The following is a 26307-nucleotide window of genomic DNA, read 5'->3' as shown; positions in this document are numbered from 1 at the left end:
CCAGTGATTTCAGGTAAGCATGTTGTCTTTATTTACAACTGTCTACTATTTTCAGAGGGAGCGGGAGAATGAAAAATTCGGAGTGATGCCGGTGCTTGAACGGCGGTTTGTTGTTTCCCGGGAACAAGGGGCAGGATGTCTTCCTAAATGTTAAGAAAGACCAGGTTGTGTTCAGAGAGACTACAGATCGTGGCACAGGGAAGTGTTACACTTTGCATTGCGTGACACCAGTGTTTGTAAGGAGCATTTGTAAATAGACCTCCTCTCACTCTCTCACTGCCATCTATCCCACCCTCTTGTATCTCATCCTGTTTTTTTTTTTCTCCTCCTCCCGTCCTTTCTGACAGCAGCCATGTCGTGGTTGTTCTTGGACTGGTTCGTGCCGCTCTACCTGCTGGTGTCGGTGCTGGTGCTGGCGGGATTCGGAGCGTGCCTGTACTTCCTGGAGCCCGGGCTGCAGGATGCCCACAAATGGAGCAACAAAACAGTCAGGCATCACCCGCTGGTGGCCAGCGTGAACTGCAGGGACGACGATAACAATGCCCTGATATGATCGCCGGGGGCGAGGCGGATCGGGCGGCGGGCCATCTGGACAAAGGGGTTGCTGCCAGGACACCGGCGGGACTGTGGCCAACCCCTCGGTGATGAAGAGAGAGGGAGAGTGGGAGTGGGAGAAAAGTGGAAGACTAATTAACTGACAACACAAGCCCTTTTTATATCATCCCAATCTTTCTTTGATGTCTCACATATTGTATACATTTTGCCGTAGAAATCAGAAAGAAAAAAAATGGGGAAATTCCACTGATGCCAGAAAGAGATTGGAATGGATATTTGTTGGAAACTTAATGTATATCACATGCTCGTGCCAACTTTTAAATTTTGTATTTGACAATCGCTCCCGTATATCATGATGTTTACTTATATCGTGCGTTTGGTTAGTGAAGTGAACAATCTACGTGCAATGGGAGGATGATCCTCTTGCTGATAATGTGGGCATGGCAGCTGCTGAGAAGCATGTGGACTGTTATTGCCACCGTGCCAAAACTGTGTAGTAGTGATTTTAATAAGCTATGATGTAATGCATAAACACAGCAGATTTACTCAAGGTGCCAAAAGTTACCTACTTTGGGAAGGATTTGTTTGGTTAAAAAAAAAAAAAAAGTGTATCCTTTCATACTTTTAATTTTTTTTTTGCCTCTGTTTAGATTTTCATTGGTTTGGAGCCACATCACGGCGAAGAAAACCATAAAGGGGTGCATAAAGCATTTGTTTTTTTTTCTTCATATGAAAATAAAACTGATAAATACTCAGCATGCCACGTTGTGTTGTTACTATGGCATTATCACAAGCACACACACACACACACACACACACACACACACACACACATACACACACACACACACTCACACTATTGTAATTAGGAGGCTTGTAAAGTATTTGGCTTGTTATAAGGCTGCGCACGAACCGGACAAACTGGGAGACCAGAGTAGGAGGGGAACAATGGAGATTCAGTGTTGAGGAATTGAGAGAATGGAACTTCTGGACCCACGACTTCCTACAGCCGTTCTCCTTGTTGTGCACCCGCTGTCTCTTCAACCACTTTGTCAACAACGGTCACGAAGCGCCAAAGAGCAGGTTAGTGAAATTTCTCTTTTATTTTAAAGTGACTATTTTCCTGATTGATTTGTTACTTATTGACCTTTTTTTGCATGAGCGCTTGCGACTCTGATGGCACAATAACTTATTATCCCACAACTCTTTCTTTACCACTGCAGTGGGATCAGACAATTAACTGGAAAAAGTGATCGAATTAGAAGATAGACTCATACTTTCCTCCCACTGCATATCATGAAACAGACATAAATATTGCATCATTAATTTGATTCTAGTCACATCTTGAAAAAACAATAATTAAAAATATTACAATTTGCCTTGTGCAATCAATCATTCCTTCATGAATTTTAACTGAGGTAAAAAAATTTAATATTCATTATTCATAATATCAAAGAGTTGGCATATTTCCAATCCACTGCAAGTTAATTCAACACTTGCACAGCCAAAACAAATGGGTCACAGCCTCCACCCCCCCCCCCCCCCCCCACTAAAAAATACACAGGTATCAAATAGGAAGCCAACTCAAAACAAACATCGATACTAAAACAAAAACAGAATAAATAATAAATGTATCGTGAAAGTCCCCCGATGAAAAGCGTTTGCGATTGCGGCTTAATGTGGCGTGTCGAACATTTGCGAATATGTGAAAAAAGATAATTTCTCCAAGGTCTGAGGATCTTTTCTTCCGCTGTCACTGTGAAAATATTTACAGATACTGTCGGACGAAGCCGATCCCCGACCCGTCTGGGCTCCTTCTATTCATCTCCAGACTCGCTCCTTCCAGCACCATGAGTTCCTTTGACCATCTGGCACCTTTGATCTCTCGAGCATCGACGTCCTCCAGTCAAGCGAAGGATCCTCCTCCGACCGTCTTTTTCTCATCTTCTGCTTCTCTTTCTTCACCTGTCGTCAAGAAGAAAGCAATTCAAATTCCGTCATTTGATGAGAGGGGACTCGTCCATGGGGGAAAAAGCACAAAGCAGTCAATCACAGAGAGGTTCATTCAGTCGCGCCTCATATTTTTACTTGCTTTCATGGTAAGGCTGATTTTAATTCACTTTTTTTTTTTTTTAAAACTCCCTTGTTTGCAGGTCTTTTATTCCTGTTTGCTGCCCCACATCTGTGTCAGACGACACATCCAGGACACACCGTCGGAGCAAATACGGCCATGATATACCGAGGGACTTCGCCGAAAAGGCCTCAACCCTCCCAAGGACCAAGGCCAAAACCTATAACTCGCCGTCTCTCTCCATTTTTTCGTCTCCGAGGGAAAACTCCTCTCCGGCTGTGAAGCGAAAGCCGACAGATTCCCTTTACCTTTCCACCTCACGGCTGAGCGATCCACCTCCGTCGCGGCACAAGACAAGTTCCTATCCGGCTTTAACCGTCCCGACACTGAGACTGAGTCCGTCTCCGACCTCGCTGTGCCAGGGGAGGGGTTCGGAAAACCACGGGGTCAAGCAGCCCTCGCCTGTTCCTAAAGAACGGAATGCTAGGTCAATTTCCATTTCAAACATTAAAGATGACTCCAAACAAAGTTCCACAAAAGAAGCGAAAGATAACATTCTTGACCGAGAAGCTTTGTCGGACTTTACTCATCCAGAATTGAAAGGAGCTCGCCCTATTTCGCCCCTGGAACAAGCAGCTCGGGGAGAGAATTCTTGCTCCTTGCAAAGTAAACACGGATTAAGTAAAGCAGAAAATTGTGTAAAAGATAAACCAAAGCCTCCGGTCAGTAATACGGATGCAAATCCCGTAACAAAGGAAATGGCGCGAAGTGGAATGGGAGGTATGCGGTTTTATTCCTGCGAGTTTGACACAAATAATGCAGTGCAAACAGAAAGGCGGCCAGCTTCCGAGGGACGGCTGCTTTGCTCAAAACGTAACCTTCAGAGAAAATATACAGACTCCTCTCGGCGAGCGGATTCCACTGTGACTGGAAGTGTTGCCTCGGATCAGCCGGTGTATGAAAAAATGTATTCACAGAGAAGCACAGCTTTATGGGTGACTAACAAAACACCCACAGAGCCTTTTCTGACCAACGTCGAAAGCGGACGACAATTTGACTCAATGGAAGAAATGGAGGACTTGGAGTGCAGGGACCAGAAAGAAAAACTGAAAAAACACACAATAACAGGGATTTTCAAGACACGTGATCAGGAAACACGTGCGTGGGAAAATATAGGATCCCCTCAGAAACATAGATTCTGGTCAAGAGCTCAGAGTGGACGGATTCAGATGGACACACTCAGCAAAACAAATCAGTCTGGCTGTTTTACAAGAGATTACGGGTGCCAATCGAGAGAAATCGATCGGAAAGGGGAGGATCTTCCATGTGCATACAAATTAAATGACTCCAAGACGTGTAAGGTGGCACCTCGGATGCATGAGGCGACTTCTCTGGAGCTCCCGGCGTCTCCCGCTGGGAAACCATCGAAACCCAGCGGCGTGTCAGACCGATCCCCAGACGACCAGCAGGTGTTTCTGATGAACGTCAGACGTAATCGATCAGATATTTCGGCACCGCCTGGCCGTTACACCAGAATACCGGGGAGAGAATCCTCTGAGAAATGCAGCGTGAGTTGGTTCATGGCACCCTGCCCGCTCAACACAAACAGCGCTGGCAGCGGTTCAGAGGAGGCCTCTGACATGCCTCTCGAGAAACAGCACGGAAGCTACCGGAGTCCACGGGAGACGGTAACGTCTCCTGTGGGAGGCCTTCAAAATGACTCTCTGGTAGACAGAGCATTTATCAAGGAGGAACCAGAGGACCCCTACTATGTCACAATGTTTTTCCCCGGCTCAGTGTATGAAGGTGAGTACAGAAAACCAAAAATGCGCTCATTTATTCAGTCTTTTACTGAATAAACACATTCCGCACTCTACATGAACTCTTTCATCTCTTTCTGTGACTTATGTTTCTTTTTTTTTACCATATATGTATTTGGGTTTTCAGTTGAATCATTTGCTGTCAAGGGGCCTTGAAATCAAACGGTGCGGTTGGTCAAAGAGGATAGAGGAGGGAACGGAAAAAAAAAAACATTGCTCCTTATCAGCAGAGTAACAGACACGGTGAAGAGAGACGTGACAACATTAGTTAGCAGGGTATCAGAGTGACTAATGCAGACAGCAAACTAGCACTCGATGGATGCAAACAAGCACAGGGAGGCTGTGCAGAAAGGCAAGCGGAAGAAGGACGAGTCGAGAACAATTTAGAAATTAAGCGTGAGTACTGTGACTCCCGGTCATTTTGAGTTAGTTAATTTCTCCTCCTGTTTCAATTACATTTGGTTGAGACGGTACAAGATTGTAGTGTCACTTTTAAACGGTGTTCAATTAAGGGTGGCTCAAATAAACGGCTGGAGGTTAGCGTTTTAATTTGAGAAAACAGAGAACAATGGCATCTTAAATCAGAGTAATGCCGCGTATACTCGTTCCTGGGCAGTGACAACTATTCATTAATACAGTTAGCTGTCATCAGTGTGAGTTGTGAAGGTCAAAGAAGGTCGCACTGCCTCCTCTCGGGCAGATGCATTCATGTTTTTTTAATATATTGAGGTTGCAGACGCTCCTCATTCAAATTCAATGCAAACTTCGGGAAATCAGGACAGAGAGAAGTTTAGTTTGGTGAGTTCCTCATTTTGATCGTGGTGCTGTAGGACTTCCAGCACATTAACTAAGAATCAAACAGCAGATTCAAGGCTCCTTCTATTGTCATCTTGGCTGCATATCCTTGGATACATTCTAAATGAAAAATTTGTTTACTCCCTGTATTTCATCTGTTCAAAATAGATCAGACCAAAAAAATGCCCAATTTCAGTTCTCGCTTTAGGTAAACATAATAGGTATACGAATCTCATTTCTACAGTTCAATTTGTAACATTTTTAGAATATCTCAGTCTTCTTACTCTGGATTTAAATGAGCCATAACTGTTTAGAGATGTTGATTTGGTTCTCTGTATAAATATTTTAATAAAATACTATAGTGTTACAAAATTACCAGTGGACTACGGCAAGAAAATTCCTTTTATTTTTAAACCCAGATAACTTCTGCAATTTTAAAATCCTTTTTCAACTGTGCAGGTCTAGACCACTTTTATTGTGTTATTGTTTTTTTTCCCACACTGTGGATCTGAAAAAAGATGTATGGTTGTGTGAAACAAGCAAACAATATGATTTAGCCTGACATTTGCATTTTACCTGCTGGCAATGTGTCAGCGTTACCATGGCACCCACCATCAGAAACTCTCGTGAGATTTAAACAAAATCTTTGGGCATCAGAGCTGATCCTTACACACACACGCAGCAAAAACATGGACATTTATTGCTACCTAGCCAAGTTCTAATCTAACCTGTGTTTGACGCCTGCTATCTACTGATATCCTTTTTGCTGATCTTTAGCCAGCTGGACAGTTTTGGAAACTGAAAACAGGTTGAGTGTCTGCATGCAACTCGATGTAGAATGAGTAACTGTGGAAATCATCATATTCATGAAATTACGTGACTGCTTGTTGTATGTTAAGTATAATATAAAGCAGGGCTATGATGCTGCAATAAAGCAAATAAGGGGTTCTCTAAAATTGACATTTGATATTTGTATGGTGAAAGATTTAGACAGTATGGCTTGTAAAGTGCACGGATTCAAAAAACCGATCCCTTTGTAGTCTGGTAGCCAATGGCAACACTGGGATGAGGCGACAATACATTATCTCTATCGCGCGCGTGTGTGTGTATGTGTGTGTGTGTGTGCGCGTGTCAGTTATAATTCCAGTCTTGTTTTTGAACTGTAATTGCGACTTTTTTTTTACAGATTGTTGCCACAGTGATTCAATTCATGAGTGATGACACACTGGCTGGCTGTGTCCCAATACAGACTTTTTCCTTTTGAAAAATCTTGCAACGAGTGAAGTGTTTTATGAAAAGAATCTATGAGAATGATGATAAGGACTCTCATCAGGAAGAGACTTGATGTAAAGAGGGTTATCAAAAAGGAGACAAATTGCCTGCAAAATATGACACAATAGTTAGGATGGATACATGAAGATATGCAAGTACAAGAATGCAGAGAAGGGGAAACAGGAACCCTCGGGGTACCTGAAGATAATGAATAAGCTGCCAGATAACCGTATAATAATGGAAAAAGTAAATTGATTGGGATTGACTGAATGTGACATTTAACAGTACTGCACCCTGAACCTTCTGAGGTGAGCATGTGTTCCTTCCCTCGGGCCTTTTGAATGTGCATTCAGCGTTGACCGCGATAACATGAAAGTTCATTGAAGACCATCATCCGACTCTGAGGTCGGCGTGCTCTATTAAAATATGAAATCATTATATCTGCAACAAGGATAAGTATACTTTTAAAAAGTGAGTGTTAACTGATGTTCGACAGAGCAACTTGGCAAGGGTTTGCCCAGTGGAGTGGTCACAAAGGGTGACGAATGGCTGCAGTTTGCGCAGAGCCTGGTGAATGTCAGCTCAACAAAGACAAGAAAAGTATTCACTGTATGAGCAGATAAAATGTAGAAATTCACTTGCAATCTAGCCACACACTAAGATTACACAACGTCTGTCAAACAAAACATTTGCACCTCCCGTTTTCTATACAGATGCACGTAGCCTTTAGTTCTGTGACTTGGCAAATATGCTTTAAAATGCCAGATATCTGAAACAGGATAACAGGAACTGTCAATGAGATGAATGTGATCAAGCAGCTCTCCATATCGTCACCCTCTTAAAATAATCGCCTAAGTCATTTTTTCAGATTTTTCAGGAAACACAAAAAACTGAACCTTTTGACACAATCTTGACATAGGCAATTTTTACTAAAAGGGTAGAATGGCACCATCTGTTTAACTGAGGATGAAGGCAATTTTGCCAGAGGTGGTCAAGCATCATGAGGAGATGATTTAGGCAAAACAAACATTTTTGTAAAAAAATGTCTTGGGCGACTATTTTAAGAGAGTGACGATATTCAACATGTATTATAAAAAACAAGACCGAATCTGATGTAATTGTAGTATGTCGTACGTATTCTACCTTATTAAATCTCCTGTTTTACATTCCCTCTTTCCTGAATCCATACCCAAGGTGATGTCTTGATCATTTAAAGAGTGAGAAATGTTCTCAGCTTTCTGTTCCTTCGGCGCAGTCTCGAACCGCAAACGAACGCGGCAGCTGATGTTTGTGCAGAACTGTGGCCGGCTGCCATGTTTCTCCTCTCTGCATCCAGACATCATCTCCTTCTTGCAAGTCAGATGGTTGCTTAGTTTGTTTATCTTAATGGAATTTTCGCTCCTCTTGCCTTTTTCTCAGCTTTGGAAGGCAGCTATTTTAGCCGCTCCCTCAAGGGCTGGCCATGAGGTTGAAGACGGAAGAAATATTTTTTTAAGTGCTTCCCCATAGGTAACTGCGCTGTGAGAGTCCTCCACTTTCATCTACTGCATCGTAATACTCCGACAGTAAAGATGCAGGGTTCTCCTGTACACTGTGACTTTTTCAGCATATTTCCTCTCTGTTTGACCGTCCGACTAGAAGTCCTGATTACGCTCGAACCACAAAAACCATTATCTGAAACATTATGCCTTGCAAACAATAATTTCAGTGCAGTTGGGATGCTGTTGCCGCTTGCCTTCCCAAGTTTGGTCATTTCAGGGGAACTTTTAATAATAATCAGAGCATAATAAAAAGACAGATCATTTGTAGTCGGAGAGATCGGTCCCTAGTTTCTCACAAAGGCAGCGTGACAGCAATAGCTCTTTCGGATTGCTGCGCCTATTCTCACAGCAAATTGTGCTCCGTGGTACCATCCCATTTATGTGTGAAGATATGTGTGGCCATGCAAAATGTCTCTGGCTCTTTCTTGGCACTTAATGATTCCATAATTGGACTAAAGGATTTTGCAGAACATTTCCTGTCTCAGCTGATGTATAACAATGAACATTGCTGCTTTAAACGTCAGCATTGATGTCTACGTGCTTTCACACCTAAATGTCTAATTGGGTCAGATTTCTTTCGCCACTGCGTTTCATTCATTCAGCCATACTCTCACCATAACGTCTTCCAGAATCTGCACGTCTGGATGATCTGTAGTTGTCAATATGAATTAGTGCATTTTCCCCCCAGAAGTGGATTTGCAAAGTGTAATCATGTTTACCTTTTAGACTTTACCCAGCAAATGTTCTTTGTGCTCTTTCAAGACTGCTCGACTTCTGCCGTATGAAGTTTCCTCCTTGGCTGATAAGAGACTTTAACGTCATATCTTCGCAGCTGAAGCAACGTCCTCTGCAGACTCATAGAGGCTTAGTTTGGAGGATTTCTCCAAAATGCCTTCCAGCGATTTGCAGTCACTCTTAACTTTGCTGACATTCCCGTAAGCATACTGATTACATTTCTCAGATTCAGAGATTATAACAAGCAACTGTTTTTCTTTCTGTGCATAATTCCACGATTCCATAAAAGTTCACATTTGGAACACCTGCTGTTTTAGTTTTTCACTGATGTCTGATCAGTTGGGAGTAAAATTTGCAAGATATTGGATCATCCTCACGAAGCTCATCAGCTCCTCATTGTTTTGCAACCTTGGAAGGTGGCATCCTTATTTTTTTGCTGTTTTTCCCCTTTGAAGTTTACAGATTCTGCTCTTTTGCCCAACATCTTCGGAGTCTACCCACAAAAGCAATTCATTTTTGATATTCCCCTCTCGCCGAACAGACCTTCTATCATGTACAGGGGAGCTGATGAAATCCCAAACAGCAAATTTAAGAATCTGTATCTCCCAGCGGTGGCTTTTAAAGATACGCAGCTTAAGCTTTCATCATTAAGTCTCATTGGCCAAAATCCCAGATTTGAAAAGTGCTTTCCATTTGCCTTACAGCAAACTACTTCTTCCACTATGAGCAGAGCCATGGAAACAGTTAGTTTTTCAGGTGTTGGCTAAACCCATCTTTATATTACTTCTTGTGTTTTATCGTGACACGGTTCCTGAACAACTCCTTGCCTGAGTGCCACGGGAATCCTAACTTGGTGGATATGTGTGGGAAACTGACTAGAAATGCAGCCTAGTCCATTAAAGAGATCCACATTGTCTTCCTTCTTTATAGCCTTATGCGGCCTCGGTACTAAATTTCACACAAATGTCCTCTACTGACAGATCAATGCTCAAATGATGGAAACAGGGGCAAACTTCACAAAAAGAAAAAAAAAACATTCAAGGGGTTAATGGCAGTGCCATTCATCATCTGTGTGAGAAAGAAATCAGGCAAGCCATTAGAGAAAGCTGGGGGTTATCTGTGTGTTACCGCACAGTTTGCTAATGGCTGTGGTCTCAAGGACACAGTATGTCAGGACTGACACAAAAAAGGGGCATATTGAGAAAGGTACAGAGGTGCTAAAAGCAAGCAAAGAAAAAAAGAGTCGAGGGGAGCGAAGTCTAATATCTCTAAAATGAATCTGAATCACCTGGAGAGTAAGGGAACAGAAAAATGTTTTTCATTTATGTATACACGAGTGATCCTCGAGCCAAGGCCATCTGCCGAGCACTGAAGGAAAATTGTCCCAAAAATGGAGGTGGACACCAGTGCCTCTACTTCAATGATGAGTCAAAACATTTGACCAAATGGGTATTGGCGGGCAAACTGAGGGCAATAAAATGGCTCCCATGACCAAAGATTGTAGTTGAGCTTAGATTATTCTTGCCTTTATATTTTTACCTTTGCAAATGTTTTACTTGATTTTTTTCACTGCACTTGCCCCTGTTTGTAAACTAAAGAATAAGAATGAGGCGCAGAACTTGGAGTGAGTCTTTTCGGCAGGTAGAACTCTTACACTCAGAATGACTGGCGGTGTACTCTGATGAATATGAAAAGCCAGTTGGGTATGTTATACACATGCTCTCTGTAGCCAACAGTGGGTAATTTTAGTTAACGAATGAAGGACCAGTTCTACTGTTTGCTATAAAATACTGCCATCGGGACCTGTGCGGTTGCTCTTTTACGATCTTTACAGACCATAAGCCACTAATGAGTCTGTTTAGTGAGACAGATCCTGCCAATGGCTTTAGCTAGAGGGGGCATTAACCCTGTCAGCATATCAGTACTGCATACTATATAAGGCGGGTAGTGAAAATGCAAATGCTTATCCTTTCAACGGCGTCCCGCCTCTTGAAACACTGGCCCAAAATTGGTCGATGACCAGAAACTGTGATTCTTTCGGAAAGAGTGTTTAAATTTACTGATGATGGCAAGAAAATAATCACACGTGGATAACGAGACAGATGACTGGGAGATGCCAGACTGGCCAGCAGCTGTTGGGCAGCAAGAGTTGTCCTTTGCCAAACATCAGCTGGAGTTAAGTGCTCATAATGCTTATGTCCTCTGGCAGTCAAGGATAATCATTTTTTTCCTCCAAGGAAGACACGTGATAGATGAGCCGAATGTTGTCCACCTGGGGACGTCCCTCATGAGGAATTTGCCAAGTAATATGTGATGTGAATAGGGATGGATACTGTCTTAGTGGAAAAACAATAGGTACCAGCACCTGTGCCACTTTACCAATTATAGTGGCCTTGCTTGAGACACGTGCATTCGATGATCTATACCTGATTCACACGATTTTGTGCTTGTTGACTATCTTTCAAAGTGGCTAGAAGCATATATCATGTTAACCATTAGTGACACAGGTACCACAGAGATGCATTTGCCATTTATGGATTACCTGTTACCACTGTAAATTACAACTGGCCTACTTTCATAAGCGAGGTTTCCAAAATGTTCCCATTTCCTGTTTCAACACCTACATACTCCTCCCTCACACAACTACAGGCTATCCTTCAACATATATTGTTAATGGGTAGAGGACCGAAATCTCATTTGGATCTCTTTCACACAGAGGCCGGACAACCAGTTGGCAGCTCATCGAATGAACAAATAATTGGATGGGACCATCATTGCAATGGATCAAATCAGGGGACTAACACAGCTGGTTAGCCATGGCTATCAGGGATCATTGTTAGTCAGGGTCTGGTGAATTTGCGGAATGGAGGACCACACGTGTCCACACGATGATGCGGAGAGGGGGGAGCTTCACGAAATTTAACATGGGGACAATCGAAGCTCTTCCGTGGAATACGATGGGGTTTAAATTGCAATGTAGCATAATGACAAAGCACCACTTGCTCCGGCTGCCGCTAGCCAACACCCAGTTCACAGTCTGCTCCTGTACCTGAGATCACCTTAAGAGGAATTGGCAGGTTTCAAAAAGCAACAAGTTGTTCTCATGACTGACTTCTTGAATTGTTCTGATGATTTTTTTAAAGAGGAGATTGTTGAGGTTTCAAAAGAGATGGTGGGTTCTGTCTCTAGAAGATAAATCATTATTTTAGAACATGTAAAATGTGAAACACTCATATTTGATGACTCATGAATCATTACAGGATGAATCTTTGTTTTCACTCCTGTGCTCCATATTGAGATCAGCTCCTGGGATTTCCTACATGGAGTTCACATGAGAACACAAAAGCAAATTATAAAGCATTAAGAGACTTTAAAATCTCCATCCATTATTCAAACATTAGGTCACAATAAAAATCATGATACATTACACTGTCAAGAAAATATCTGAGCTGGATGATGACATTATACTTGATCATATAAACTGGATTAAAAAAATGTGAATTTTAAGATGATGCTACAAGAAGATGATGATGAATGTGGCCGGCAGAAATTAGATGAAAGCAGTGATGTAAAAGCGAGTGGCTCTCATGGTGAAGATGAGGAAGCAGACACATTTTCAGACATTTTGACACATCAAGCCCTGCCTTGCACACCTAACATATGCTCAGGTCAACAATACACACTGTTTCAGACGCACAATTCATAGGCGAGGAAGAAGAAAGTCGTTGACTGTATCTATCTCAGGTTGTGTCAGCACAAAACTCAACAGCTTCAGGTCATTGGTATTGTCTGGAATACAAACCTCCTAAAACCATCTGGAATACAGTTACTGATTTGAATAAAAAAAAAAAAAGCTCAGGGATATGTGTGACTGTATGGATCCCACAGCTGAAGATGTGCAATCAATCCCTATTTATTTCATGGCAGGATGGCGACACAATGGCTTAAACGACCAAAAAAATATAAAGAAAGGGCAAGGAGATAAGTATTCGAAAAAAATGGTATAGATATAAAATATGATATGGTAAAGCATCTTAGTGGATGATGATTTTTTTTCAGAAGTTATTTTTACTTTATTAAAAAGATAACTGGGGGAGGAAGCAAATGTGCAAGGAGGCTGAAAAGAGATGATGGTCATTCCAAATGGAAGCCAGGAATATATGGGATGACTGATCTGCCATCACAGCATTATAAATTAATCTAACAAATTGAATGGGAGATTAATGTTGGGAAAGGCAGGTTTGGTAGCCTTAAACCAAAATGGTTTCAAGAGAGGAAGAAGTACTCTGAATTCGGTAAAGTATTTTTGAGGATGTAAAAAGACCATTTAAAGTAAGATTAAGTGGTACCACTTTGCATCGACTTGTTGAAGCTTAAAACATAATAATGTAAAGAGGTGCTTTTAATCACATTGCATTTACTGGGAATTAAAGGGGATATGTTCAATTTGGTCATGTTTTTTGTCGTTGATGGCAGAACTGTTCGGATGTCGAAAGGTTCACAGCATGTGTTGAAAAGCTTATGTCCTCAATTTTGCTTAAACTATTAGAAAGGATATATTGAAAAGTGTTCTACAAGGTACGGGAAGGTTACTGTTTGCACATGATGTGGATTTGCTGGAAAGGGGCATGGGAGTCGAATATAAGCAGAAAAAAAATTTGGAAAGAACTAATAAATCCAGTTGAAAGTGGATTTTTCAATTTAAAAAAGAATATCTTTACAGAAAAATAATAATTGAGGGACGGAACTGAGGGAACCGCCATAGAATTAAATCATCCATTTAATTTTAATTCTATTCCAATAATCCATTTCATTGAAATAAGTTTGACACAAAATTAAATGCTGAGAGGCCATTTAAAATATGTTCTTGGTTAATTGTAAAAACTGATGAATGCCATGAAGTGTGTGGCAGGGAGGGAGTTAATTATTCATAATTATATTTATGTATTAATGTATGTGTAGGTATACACCTATATAGGTGTATATATGTGTGTGTGTATATATACGTATATATATATATGTGTACAGTATATGTGTGTGTGTGTGTGTGTGTGTGTGTGTGTGTGTGTGTGTGTGTGTGTGAGTATATGTATGAATCATAAATGATGTTCTCTCCATGTTTTGGGGGGACTTTTTGTGGGTAGCGGATAGTTGTATGCGTCTATAGGCGGGCATATGATTGACAGCTGACCAGTCCAGGTTGAACCCTGCCTCTCACCCAATGACAGCTGGAATCGGCTAACTGTAACCCTAAATCTCATCAGAATCAGACTTTATTTTATAGGGAATTATCTGTGGCCTGTTGGTGCGCGGCAATTGACACAACATTAAGAATATTAATATGTAGTACGAAAAAAAGACTCAGACAAAAGAAGTGAATATTTACAAAATAGTAGTAACAATAGAAAACATATGTCTACAAGTATGAGAGATAAACTGGTAAGGAATCTGTGAAGGTTTTGTGAGTGTGCAATGACTTCCATTGAATCTGCGAGGTTGCAGTATTGAATACGGCAATATGCAAAAATCGAGACAGGTGACTGAGAGTTACATAAATGTAATGAATAATGGGTCAGGAGTGGGGGACCAGGGTCAATGGCAGTCAGGAACCTTATTATAGATGGAAAGAAACTTTTCATATTAACTCTACTGTCATGCTGAAATGTTGCAACGTTTTACATCCTTATAGACGCATATTTTGTTCATTTTTTATTTTATCTTTTTTTTTTTTTTGTGGGTGCAGTCATAAATGAAGAAATAAAAATGACTCAGGATAGAAATGCTGATTATTTTTTGGAAATTTTCCTCATAGATGGGAAAAAGGGACATTTGAGTACAAGCTGTTGAGATAATTTGTGGCACTAGGCCACCCTTTATGAATCAAAATAATAAATAAAGTCAAGCGCTAGTATGCAGACTGAAGCATTTATAAAATGTGTTCCACTTCGTAAAAATCTCAGTAGCAAAAACGGTGACTATACATTTTAGCACAACTGTAAGCTATGAAATATCAAATCAAACAATAAACAAACAATTTTTTTAACATCTGATTACTTTGTCCTCCTGCCATTGCAGCATACAGTCTTCTCTGCATGTATAATGCAAAGGTATATGGTAACTTTAGTAGTTACCATGGAGACAAGTATAAATGTAAGACCTTTCATGGAATGTTTGTTTATTTCTCTATTTTCTTATTGCTGGCCATCCTAGAAGAAGAGTAACCACTAAATGAGTCAAAAAATATCTGTTACATGAGGTCCTGCACCTCCCCATCTGATGATCATTTGTTTATTTATTTTTACATTGCTTGGTTTTAAAAACAGAATTCACAACGGCTGCGGCACATGTAACACCCATGTCCACCAACCGCCACTGAGAAATTCTTATAATAAAAGATAATTGCTTAGACAAAGAAGTGTAACCTAGCAGTTATTAAAACCGTCATTATGATGTGACAAAACCTTAATTTAGCCTCTAACAGGAAAACTTCCCCTCTTTTTAGCAATCTCATTTCTAGTCCTTAACTACTTCCTTAAAAAACCCAATTTCAAGTTATCTTGTCCTCTGAATAGATCATGAATGGTGTAGAGGAAAATTGAAAATTCTCTACTAGGCACTGCGTTCCCGGTCTGTCAGGTATTGTCGGAATTCTACAAACTCAAAACATGCAGTACCTTTTCTTTTCTTGACAAACACTGAGCAATATTTTATGAACGCAGACAAATTCTGTCATATTAAGAAAGAGGTGTGCTGTGGAGAAGCCCCCCTCTTTTTTGACCACACTATTCCATTGTGATAATGAAGACAAGCAGGGTTTCTTGAAAACTTAATGTCTCAGATGCAAAGAGAGAGATGAGAGGAGAAGAAGAAGAAGAAGAAGAAGAAAAAGAAGAGGCAGAGGTGAGAGAGAGGAAGAGAGAGAGAGAGTGTCATCTCTCAGCTGCTGATGATAGTTTATCCAGTTTTGGGCATGAGTGCATGCTGCATTAGCAAAAAGCCCTGTCAGCTCCAGATCGGCTGATGAAGATTACTGCACCAAGTAATACAACAATTACTGATGTGGAAGCAATTTGTACTCCGGTCTAAAAATATCTGCATCTCTGATCTGTCTTTTTGGAGAGGTGTCACTGTCGTGTTCTTGATCATCATGATATTTTTGTTTGATAAATAGACACATGGCAATACCACACTCCCATCAATTACTCTGTTGATATGCATACTTAACGGGATTATTTTTGATTTATGGTCAGTATTCCAAAATAAAATTACACTAATGATTAACACATGGACCTTGTTCAAGGTATTTTTCTTCTTTACTTAATACCAGCATGGCCTGGATGCCATGATGTACTTTGGATCACATAATACCCAGCTTGGCTGCAATACAAAATGTTATAGCTTGTATTTGTGTCTGGTGTGGCTTCCAGTTAGTCAGTGAGACCACAGCAACTTTCAGAGGGTTGAATTCATTTTCTTCTTTCTATAAGACCCTATGTGTTTTGAATTCCATTTTAAAGCGTGTATATCTTTATCATAGTGCAGCAGTTCTATCCTTCTCAAAAATAGCAGAATCCATGCCTCAACTCTTGTAAAAAGAATAACAACTTGATCAAAGTCTGTTGATGAGGCATATTCCCTAAAGTATAAGTTATACAGTCCTCCACATACAGATACCGCTCTCATGTTTTAGCAACATGAGGTAACAGATTTCTATAATTGACCTCTGCGATAAGGTAATTTATATCAAAACAATACCTCAACCGTTTTTTGATGATTATATTTATTTGTTGAACCCTCTGAGCTTACGTAGAAGAACCTACTTTATCTTTATCTATACTTTATCTCCGACCCAATTCCAAAAACTACACAATTCAAGTGACACAGAGAGCCTGTACCAGTGACAAGATACTCAGAGGATGCTGTACCACAAACACTCCCTCCAGCTAGTCGTTCTGCGCATGTGCACTGCATCTTCGCACTCCCGCCCGCCGTGTCGCCTTGGTAACGGGAAGAGGGGGCTCGCGGCCAGAGGGTCTCGGAATAATCGGTTGACCATTTCTCGTTTTGTTCCTCCTCTTCCGTAAAAACGCTTTATTTCTCGGACCCTGGGCGGCTCTATTAGATAGACCAAGGTGTGCCCGTCTTCCCCTCCCACGGTATTTGGAGCGCAGTTGAACGGGAATCGGTGAGTTCTACCTTTAGCATAACGTGGCTAGCAGCTAACGCGAACCTGCCGCTAGCTGTTAACGTTGACAAGCAGCGTGACTGAGGGGAAACAATGGGGTCTGTGATGGACTGTGATGGAGCCAACCTCGTCTGTTGTGTAAAGCCAAATTAGACGTGCTGGGCTTCAAAATGGAGGCATAACGTGTCATTCCTAATTTCCTCCCCGCCCAGGACGACGACATGGATTTTAAGGGAGGAAATAGGTCATTGAATGAAGCAGGAGCATCATTTGACATGATCATTTCAAGTGTGCCCACAGTCATAGCTCAGAATTGGCCTCCCAGTTAAATGTGATGGTGGGGATGTCTGAGGATAGCAAAGGGGCAGGCACAGCTGCACCACCACTAACTGTAAAGAATGAATGTGGCAGCCAGTGGCTCACTGGACTGCATGATATGTCTCCCAAGATTGTGGCTGTATTGAAAAGAACTGGGGCAGCTGGCTGATCCCTGTGGACACCCTGCAGGGTGTCCTTAACCTGTTACCATCTGCTTGCACTGGTTGATTCATCCAACTTGCTGATAATCCAGTTTCTCACTTTCCACTAGCGGTGTTAAGTCCTGTTTTTTTTTATTTTATTTTATTTTATTTCATTCTGTTTTTCTTGATGGCTCACAAATTCTCTTTAACATCATCCATTTCTGAGATTTCTGTTGTCACTCCAAAGAATTTGTTAGTCCATGCACTCTCAAATGACAACTAAATTTTTTGACTCCAAGATTAAAAATACCCCAAGCCACCTCTGCACTAAAGACGAGACTGATCGCAGCCTACACCTGCTGTAAATTAACATACTCTGGAGAGACATTCAGTTATACTGTAGATGGTATCTTAGCCATAATACTCTGGGATCTTTAGCATCAACGGTTACCATTTAAAGCATCAATAAATCATCACCATCATCTGATTACTAGTCTAAATAGAAATGACAGGTACTCATTTGCAGTTGACAGCATGAAGTGCTAAAAATTTGTCCTACTAAATAGGAACAATCCAGCCATCCATTCAGACGGATAGATACACATATTTACTCATAGAAGCTTTAAGTTACTACAATACCACTTTCTTCATGTACGGCAAGGGGTGCCTCAATTGCTCCACTGACCTAAATGCTCACGCTGCAAAATGTATTTATATCTTCCTCTCCTTTCCTCTCTTACACAGATATGTCAGACGTAGTTCCACCAGAGGTCAGACCCAAACCTGCTGTTCCTGCCAAACCCCCAAATGTTGGGGCTCCTTCACCCTCTAGCCCATTCCCGCCCCAGGGGCCGAGCATTGGCGGGGGTGGCATCTCCAATCCACCTCCAAGTGGAATCCCAGTTCCCATAGGGAGTCATGGCCCTGGCCACGGAGGCACACATGGGTTGAGTCACAGTTTGGGTCACAGTGCAGGCCATGGTGGGAGTCACGCTCCAGCTCACAGTGGGGGGCATAGTCATGGCACCTCAAACACCTCCAGTGGGGGATCCACTCTGCTGGGCTACATTGGTATTGACACCATTATTGAACAGATGAGGAAGAAGACAATGAAGACTGGCTTCGACTTTAATATAATGGTTGTAGGTAAGTGACAAGTGTATGAATTAGGTGTTGGATGGATTTGACTCTACATAACTTCTTTCATTCCCTCAAAGGTATTGTGGATTTATTTAGGCTTTAATCCAAAAATTGACAAATTATCTTTTTTTGTCTTTGAATTAAATAGACAAACAAAATGAAAGGCAGATGTTCTAGGTTGTTACTCTATCTCAGAACACCAATCCATGTGTTGTTATTGTCCCGATTTTTTTTCATCTCATGCTATTTTTTGGTATCTCACTCATCTTCTCTCAGGTCACAGCGGCCTTGGAAAGTCAACTCTTGTGAATACCTTGTTCAAGTCACAGGTGAGCAGGAGGAGTGCAAGTTGGTCCCGGGATGACAAGATCCCCAAAACAGTGGAGATTAAATCAGTATCCCATGGTGAGTTCAGCCAGAGTTGCTATTAAGTCTTTGTAGCCACACATTTATAGAAACCTTAGATTTAACTGAGAGAGGAAGGACTTTTTATGAGAGGCTCTGATCATTTGTCGTCTGTGTGTTTACTGTTATCGTGGATCATGATAAAAATTATGATAAAAATAGGAGGGGATTTTTCTCTCATCCTTTTCTCTTTTAATCAACCTGCATTTACCTGAGCAAGTCAGTGGTGGATGAAAGATTCACCACATTAAGCCATTATAAATGGGACAGTTGGGATGGAAATGATTTAGGTACTTGCAATCATTTCCTCTCTAACATAGCTACAACCAAATTTCACAATTATTCAACTACAGAATTATCTGCTGCTATCAACTATATGATATGTTATGTATAACATAATATATGTTTAATTTAATTGAACATTTCAGACCTAAGATGAGAAAACTACATCCCTTACCCTTTTCAGGCAGTTTGATATAATACTGTAGAAAGTATGGCATTTATATCTCTTCAGTTTGAATTATGGCTTGGATTTTACTGTGAGTGCGAGTCTGAAATAGAGAGCTCATTATTCCAATTATGTCACTATAACATGAATGCAACATATAGGGCAGACAATGTATGTGTATGCTGGAGAGATTATGCAAAAGTCGTCAAATTACCTCAGGATAGGGAGGACATCAGGCTCTGGAGTGGCAAAGATGGAGATAATTACACTCTGGGCCGAGGAGAAATTATGAAGGTGATGATCTGCTTGCAGTCTCCTGTCATTATAATCATAGAGAGCTTTTAATTTTTGCCCAGCATTTACTTAGTGCCCTTGAAATCTGTATTTTTTTTAGTTTGTAAGGGAAGCTAATGGTATAATTATCACATCACATCACAGCATGAGTCTTGTGTATATAACATTATTTGAATGAGATTTAATTTATGTAGTAAAAGTAATGAAAGCGGCACGATGGCGCAGTGGTTAGCTTCGGCCTCACAGCATGAAATACCCTGGTTTGATTCCCACAAGGGGACCTTTCTCTGTGGAGTTTGCATGTTCTCCCCATGTCTGCGTGGGTTTTATTTGTGTTCTCCGGTTTCCTCCCACAGTCCATAAACATGCAGCAGGTTAATTGGGAGAAAATTAGGAAAATTATCCCATATGAGTGAGTGAATGGTTGTCCGACTATATATTTGGCCCTGCGATTGACTGCTGACCAGTCCAGGGTGTACCCTGCCTCTTGCCCAATGACAGCTGGGATAGGCTCCAGCATCCCTGCGTTAAATACTGAAACCATAAGTGATTTGTAGTTTTGATCAAAATTGATATTTTTTCAGATAAGTTGGCATGATTGATTAGGCGAAAATCAAATAAATTATTATTGAGTCCGTGAGAAAGACTTTAATTAGCTGAACTGTGTAACTAAAGCAATTGGTCGTCGTGGAGCAATAATCCGATAATTTTGGCTTGTGGGACAGATAAAGCAGTGACCAACTTTTAATAACTTTTTCACATGTTGTCTTATTAATTTATTCTTATTGTAGCCGTTTTTTATGCGTGTTTAATGGTGGACAGCATTAGTTCTTCTTTTAATGGATGCTTTTCAAGACAGTGGAGCCAATGTTGACGCGGACAGAGGGACTTTTTCACATTCACAGGACAATACAATAAAATCTGTAATAGTTTTACAGCTATATTCGATAATCGTAAGCACCCTTCACCATTATTACAGTGTGAAGATGGTATTGATGGTAATCTGATTCACGATGGATAAGTACTGCTAATCTGTTACCTTTAGGAGGACTTAACGTGTGTTTGTGAATTCAACCAAAAATAAGATCAATTTGAGAGAAATATCAGATAGTATCAGTCCTCTTCTCTCAGGATGAAGCGGATAGAAGGAACAGCCTGGCCTGGGTTTTAACAGTATTAACAGTTTGAAATCACCTGACCCTGAAAAGAGCTGACAAAATAGCATTTTAAAGGTCCAAATGTTTTCAGTGGCTTTTATGGTGCTACCTGGATGATCACAGAGAAGTATGGCATCCCTCCCAGATGTAACACGTCCATTATCTAAGACAATGAAATCCTACTAAAGCAGTTAAATGTTAAGCAGCTTCAAATCAGCAGCTGTGACTAAGATGAATGTATTTTCTTACTTTGCGTTTTTTTGACAGTTATCGAGGAGGGCGGTGTAAAAATGAAGCTGACAGTTGTTGACACTCCAGGCTTTGGGGACCAAATCAACAATGACAACTGGTAGGTACTTGTCCAACCCATGTATCCCTCATGAATAAATTGTTGCCTCACGCTTTAGTCGATGGTCACCTTACAATCTTTTAAATTAGGCCAGTAGTGTCAATTTTTAAAAGAGTATGCGAATAACTGTCATTTCTTTAAAATAGCAACTGCTAGACATTAATATGCCATTTTATATTTTCTCCCACATTTCCCCTTTCCTCCATTTTTATCATATAAGTCAGCTTTTGTCTCACGTTTCCATCTCTGTATCCTCAGCTGGGAGCCCATTTCAAAGTACATCAATGAGCAGTACGAGAAGTTTCTAAAAGAGGAGGTCACCATCACCAGAAAGAAGCGCATTCCAGACACCAGGGTGCATTGCTGTCTCTATTTCATCTCCCCAACTGGACACTCGTGAGTTAAACTTTGTCATGGCTGGAGTTGCATTGTTCTGGAACTCATTTATTCCTGAAATAACACATATTCTATCAACTTGGTGGGCAAATATTGATGAGTGACAAATTCAATGAAGAATCAAAATTCTGTGTCGTTGCCGGCGAGGAGTTCAGAATAACAGCACATTTGAATGGCAACAGCAATTATTCTGTGCATCAGTTGTTAACTCTGCTTTTGTCGCTGGACATTTTAACTATTTTGAAATGTCATCGTTGTAGAGTCATAGTTTGTAAATTTGATTGAAGTTATAAAAGAACAGCAATAAATTAATGTCACTCAAATCTGATTGGCTGTTTAAAGAGGTAGTTCGCTTTGTTCAGATGAAGCTCTTACATGCCCAATAATAATTCCCCAAGTGTTTCTTCCAACCACTCTCTTTGCCACTTTCCAACTTGCAGCTTTTACGAATTTGTGACGCATCCTTTTTGTACCACTTCACTTTTCCCTCCATCGTTTCATTTTGCATTAACTAATTTGTGCCCACCCACTGGCCTCAACAAAAAGCTACAATGTCCTGTGTCCTATCTTGTTTTGTATCCTTGCAGCTAGTTACTTAGCAGCACGGTTGTTTTTTTATTGTTTTTCTTTTTTGCTGTTACAAATATTTTTCATACCACTCTCTAAAATTTTAAACCCAGTCTTAAATTTAGCATGCTGCTTTATATAGCTGGCCCTAATTATCTCCTGCTGAAAACTGTGAAACTGCTATCTCATGGATAAACAGACAAAGCCTTTTGCGTCTTACATTATTTTCACAGTGTAATTGTGCCAAACCAAAAGTGAGCCTGAACTGCTTTACACCTTTAAACAAAGTTCTCATGGCAATGTTTTTATAGTTACACGAAAAAAATTGTTAGAGACCGGAAACATTACAAATATGTCGTCTTGTTTTAATGATCTAGAGCTACATCGCCATAGTACCAAGTGGACGTTTCTAAGTTCTGGTGTGTTCAAACCTATGCTACACTGCACATAGACCACATTGCAACACCCACAAAGTCCTTATCAAAATCTTTAATTCATGGGTATATTCTAAACAAAACACTTTTTAGCCAATCCTACGATCACGCCTTTTAAGAGGCAGGTGATGAAGATGCAACATTGGTATGATGGGTGTTCTGGTACATACCTGAAGGAGGACAAGAGACTTTGTGAAAGAAAGGCAAAAAGGGTTTATGGAGACAGGAGGACATATGATGGAAGACGTGTGGGAGTGTAAATACAGGGAGTATTTCCTCGTCTTCTGGCATCAGAGGAACTGCTTGGCAGTGTCAGTAGCTGTCCAGGGATGCCAAGACGTGGAAAACAAAGCTAGTAAATATGTGTAAAAGATGCTCAGGTGGGGGAAAGAGACATAATGGTATTTCTGCAATGTGAGGAAAAGTCAGTGATGCTGCCAAAGATCTCACTGTTGAGCAGGTTAACAAACACTGATAGATCAAAACAGAATTAGTCTCCTGCCAACAATATGCCGTACCTGTTCTAGGTGCCTCCTTCCCCCCACTGTTAGTGTTTTCAAATGAGAGGTCCATTATCCCTGTTCCTCCTTCTTAATCCCAATTGTTTTTCGTACTGCAATTTCTTGTGTTTAATTTTTGTCATTGTGCTCTGTACAATAACAGTCTGCGGCAGCTGGACGTGGAGTTCATGAAGCGCTTAAGTCATTCAGTCAACATCATTCCTGTGATTGCCAAGGCGGACACAATGACGCCAGAGGAAAGACAGGAGTTCAAACAGCGGGTGAGCATTTTATCAACGGTCCTGTGACATCTCAAAACTGTAGTTTGCATGTGAAATTGAAAAACACAGCTTGTGTATAATTTTTTTCTATTAAGTAGGTCATCCCTGCCTTTGTTTTGTGGTTTAGGTGAGGAAGGAGCTGGAAATGAACGGGATTGAGTTTTATCCCCAAAAGGAGTTTGATGAGGATATGGAGGACAAAAGTGACAATGACAAAATCAGAGTAAGACCTTTGCATGCAGTCTCATACACACTCCCACACACACACACACACACACAACAAAGAAAGAAAAATGTGAGGGCAGCAGGGCATGTTGTATATTGGTTTCAAATTTAAAAAATCCCTGTGCAGTTGTTGTTGAAATGTCTCTTTCTACAGGAGGCGATGCCCTTTGCTGTGGTGGGCAGTGACAAAGAATATCAAGTGAACGGCAAGCGTGTCTTAGGGAGGAAGACAGCGTGGGGAGTTGTAGAAGGTGGGCGGCATTATCTCTTTATTTCCTGCAGCTGTGCAGGTCATGGTTATTTACAGCCTAACTCAGAACTCAAGAGAATGGCTGTGACTTCGGAATTCTAATATACTGTCTCTGTTTATAGTTGAAAATACCAACCATTGTGAATTTGCTCAGCTGAGAGATTTCCTGATCAGGTAAAATTGATCTATTTTATATATATATATGTATATATATATGTTTATTAATTTATTTTGCTTTTTTTTCATAAAACACACTGTAAAAGCCTCATTCAGTATGAGCCACAAAGTAGCAATCAGAAAGTCAAACTATTTGAAAACCAGTTAAAAGGGTGAACTAGTTACATATAAACTTTTTCTGTCCACACCTGTGTATGTGTTTTTCTCAGGTCTCACCTACAGGATCTGAAAGAGGTTACTCATAACATCCACTATGAAACCTACCGTGCCAAGAGACTCAACGAAAATGGAGGTTTGCACCCCATACCCTCCACTGACACCCAGGAAAGCAACCTGTGATCAGTTTGTTACAGTAGCGAAAAAAAAACAAAAAACAGTAAAATTACTGCCATGAAGCGGACATATGAATCCCTCCCCACAGTATATTACCGTTATAGTAATTGTGGCTATCGCTGCATGCTTGGCAAACACTTAAATATACATTAGTCTGTGTAGTTTAATCACTTTTTATTTTTATGACTCCAAGTTCATCTCCTGTTAATTCCGTATGCACATACTGAACATTTCAATTCCATTTTGAAACTGTCTTCATTCTATCCTCTCATAAGGGGACAGTCCCACTTTGTGCCATTATTAAAATAATATCAACTGCCATGGCCTTGCAATTTCATGTAGGACAGAATAAGGAAGTGCTACCTTGTTACATGTAGAAGGCTATCTTGTTTGAGTTGTTGATACTTTTTTTCAATGTCAATGGTGTTGCAACTAATGTCTGAATTCTGGCAAATTGATAATCTAATTCTTTTTCGCTGACGAAAGCAGTCTCACCTGAAAGAGTTTACTGACACTTAAACGATTCTTTGAATTACATTATGTTACACTCTTTTGAAAATTGTCTTGTGATATTTCTCAAAATGTTCCTTCATCATGCTAAAATACATCTGACAGTCTATTCCTCGATATGTCTGTTATACCAACTGAGGGTTGGGCAGAAAAATACGCAGCGCAATCTGTAAACAGCGAAGAACAAAGAAGGGGAAACCTGAGTTTGCTGTGAAATCCAGTAATTATTTTCTGTTGCGCTTTAAAAAAAAAAGTTCTACTGCTATTTACCACTTGGTGGCAGTACTTGACCGTAAAATGACAGTCTCAGTAGACCATGAATTAAGTCTGAGGATCCATCTTTTTTTTTTTTTAGTCTTTTTTTAGTCAATTCTTGATGAAGTTGTGGAAGAGTTTAATAGGGTTCTGGCTCAGAGTAACAGTGTACAAATATTTATAGACAAAAATCAACAGGGATTTTGACTTCATGTACATTGCTGTCAGATCATGTCCAAATCTGGCCCTAAATGTAACTTCTTAATTGTACTACAAACGTGATGCTGCATTTTTCAAATGCATATGTAGGCTGAAAAAATTTAATGTATCATGTTGACTGCAAATATGCCAAAATTCCAATTATTGCAGGAATTTATGTTAAGAAGTTGAATCATTGTTGTAAACATTAATACAACTTAAATATTAAATGTATTGTATGATATGAATTGATGATAGAAGTCTGTGATTGAAGTGCATTCAAAGATTCTGTAGCAGAAATTACAAACGCTATTCCAAAAATACTAATTCTCAGTATCAACGTGTGCATGTTTGTATTTGTATTGCCTGTTTGCGTACAACCAATTTACACATTACTTTAACTGACAACCACTTTTTGGTTATTTCTGAACGTGACGTGTACTTGAAATCACAATATCACAATGTAGAGTCCTAACAGAAACTGAAGAACAACTTGTCTCTTTGAGGTTGATTGATCTTCATTGTAAATTTTTTATTTAATTTCCGATTTACCTAAAGTTTCTGTGACACACTGACATATCAATATCTGTTGTATACCAAGTAAATTTACATTGTTTTATTTATTGTAATTTATTCTTTATTTAATAAAAGCACATTCCGGTGTTTTTGATGAGACTTTTTCATGTGAGCGATATTGCATAGATATATTAACATTGGAAATATTTAAGTAATCAAAATACTACAAATAATATAATGCCTGATTAGTATGACTTATAACCTCTGTCTGTAAAAGCTGTAGTGGGATATATATATACTGATCAGTATTTACTCAACATACTGCCAAATGCTGACTGTCTGCAAGATATTTTGCATGATGGGTTTGTTGTGAATATATGCTCCATGTCATCTCAGAGGCCTGTTACAGACTTTCTATAAAAGACAGCAAACGTCAA

At 40.3% G+C, this 26307-nt stretch overlaps 1 protein-coding gene across 4 annotated transcripts; it reads left to right on the top strand.

Moving 5' to 3' along the window:
- The first annotated feature begins 1614 nt into the window (after nt 1–1614).
- Nucleotides 1615–26307, top strand: septin3 (septin 3). 4 transcript variants are annotated; one of them, XM_086157016.1, is made up of 12 exons: nt 1615–1638; nt 2330–2614; nt 2709–4432; nt 18180–18581; nt 18852–18980; nt 21147–21228; nt 21487–21624; nt 23289–23406; nt 23534–23629; nt 23786–23882; nt 24004–24055; nt 24268–26307. In XM_086157016.1, the coding sequence occupies exons 2-12, from the start codon at nt 2406–2408 to the stop codon at nt 24395–24397; spliced, it is 3177 nt and encodes a 1058-aa protein (XP_086013142.1). In that variant the 5' UTR covers nt 1615–1638; nt 2330–2405; the 3' UTR covers nt 24398–26307. The 4 variants fall into 4 exon arrangements, with proteins under 4 accessions (XP_086013142.1, XP_086013145.1, XP_086013144.1 ...); XM_086157018.1 differs by lacking the exons at nt 1615–1638; nt 2330–2614; nt 2709–4432 and adding exons at nt 4752–4842; nt 6428–6821; XM_086157019.1 differs by lacking the exons at nt 1615–1638; nt 2330–2614; nt 2709–4432 and adding an exon at nt 4746–4842.

This window comes from Fistularia commersonii, chromosome 12, assembly GCF_037954325.1.
Source record: "Fistularia commersonii isolate RoL2024-O1a breed Wild chromosome 12, RoL_Fcom_v1.0, whole genome shotgun sequence".
NCBI lineage: Eukaryota > Metazoa > Chordata > Actinopteri > Syngnathiformes > Fistulariidae > Fistularia > Fistularia commersonii.
The sequence above is the reverse complement of the archived record's forward strand: the minus strand, read 5'-3'. Positions and strand labels throughout refer to the sequence as shown.

Coding starts and splice junctions, on each gene's coding strand:
- septin3 (XM_086157016.1), top strand. CDS start 2,406: ATGAGTTCCTTTGACCATCTGGCACCTTTGATCTCTCGAGCATCGACG. Junction 4,433..18,179: donor CCCCGGCTCAGTGTATGAAG/GTGAGTACAGAA, acceptor TCTCTTACACAG/ATATGTCAGACGTAGTTCCA. Junction 18,981..21,146: donor GATTAAATCAGTATCCCATG/GTGAGTTCAGCC, acceptor TTTTTTTGACAG/TTATCGAGGAGGGCGGTGTA.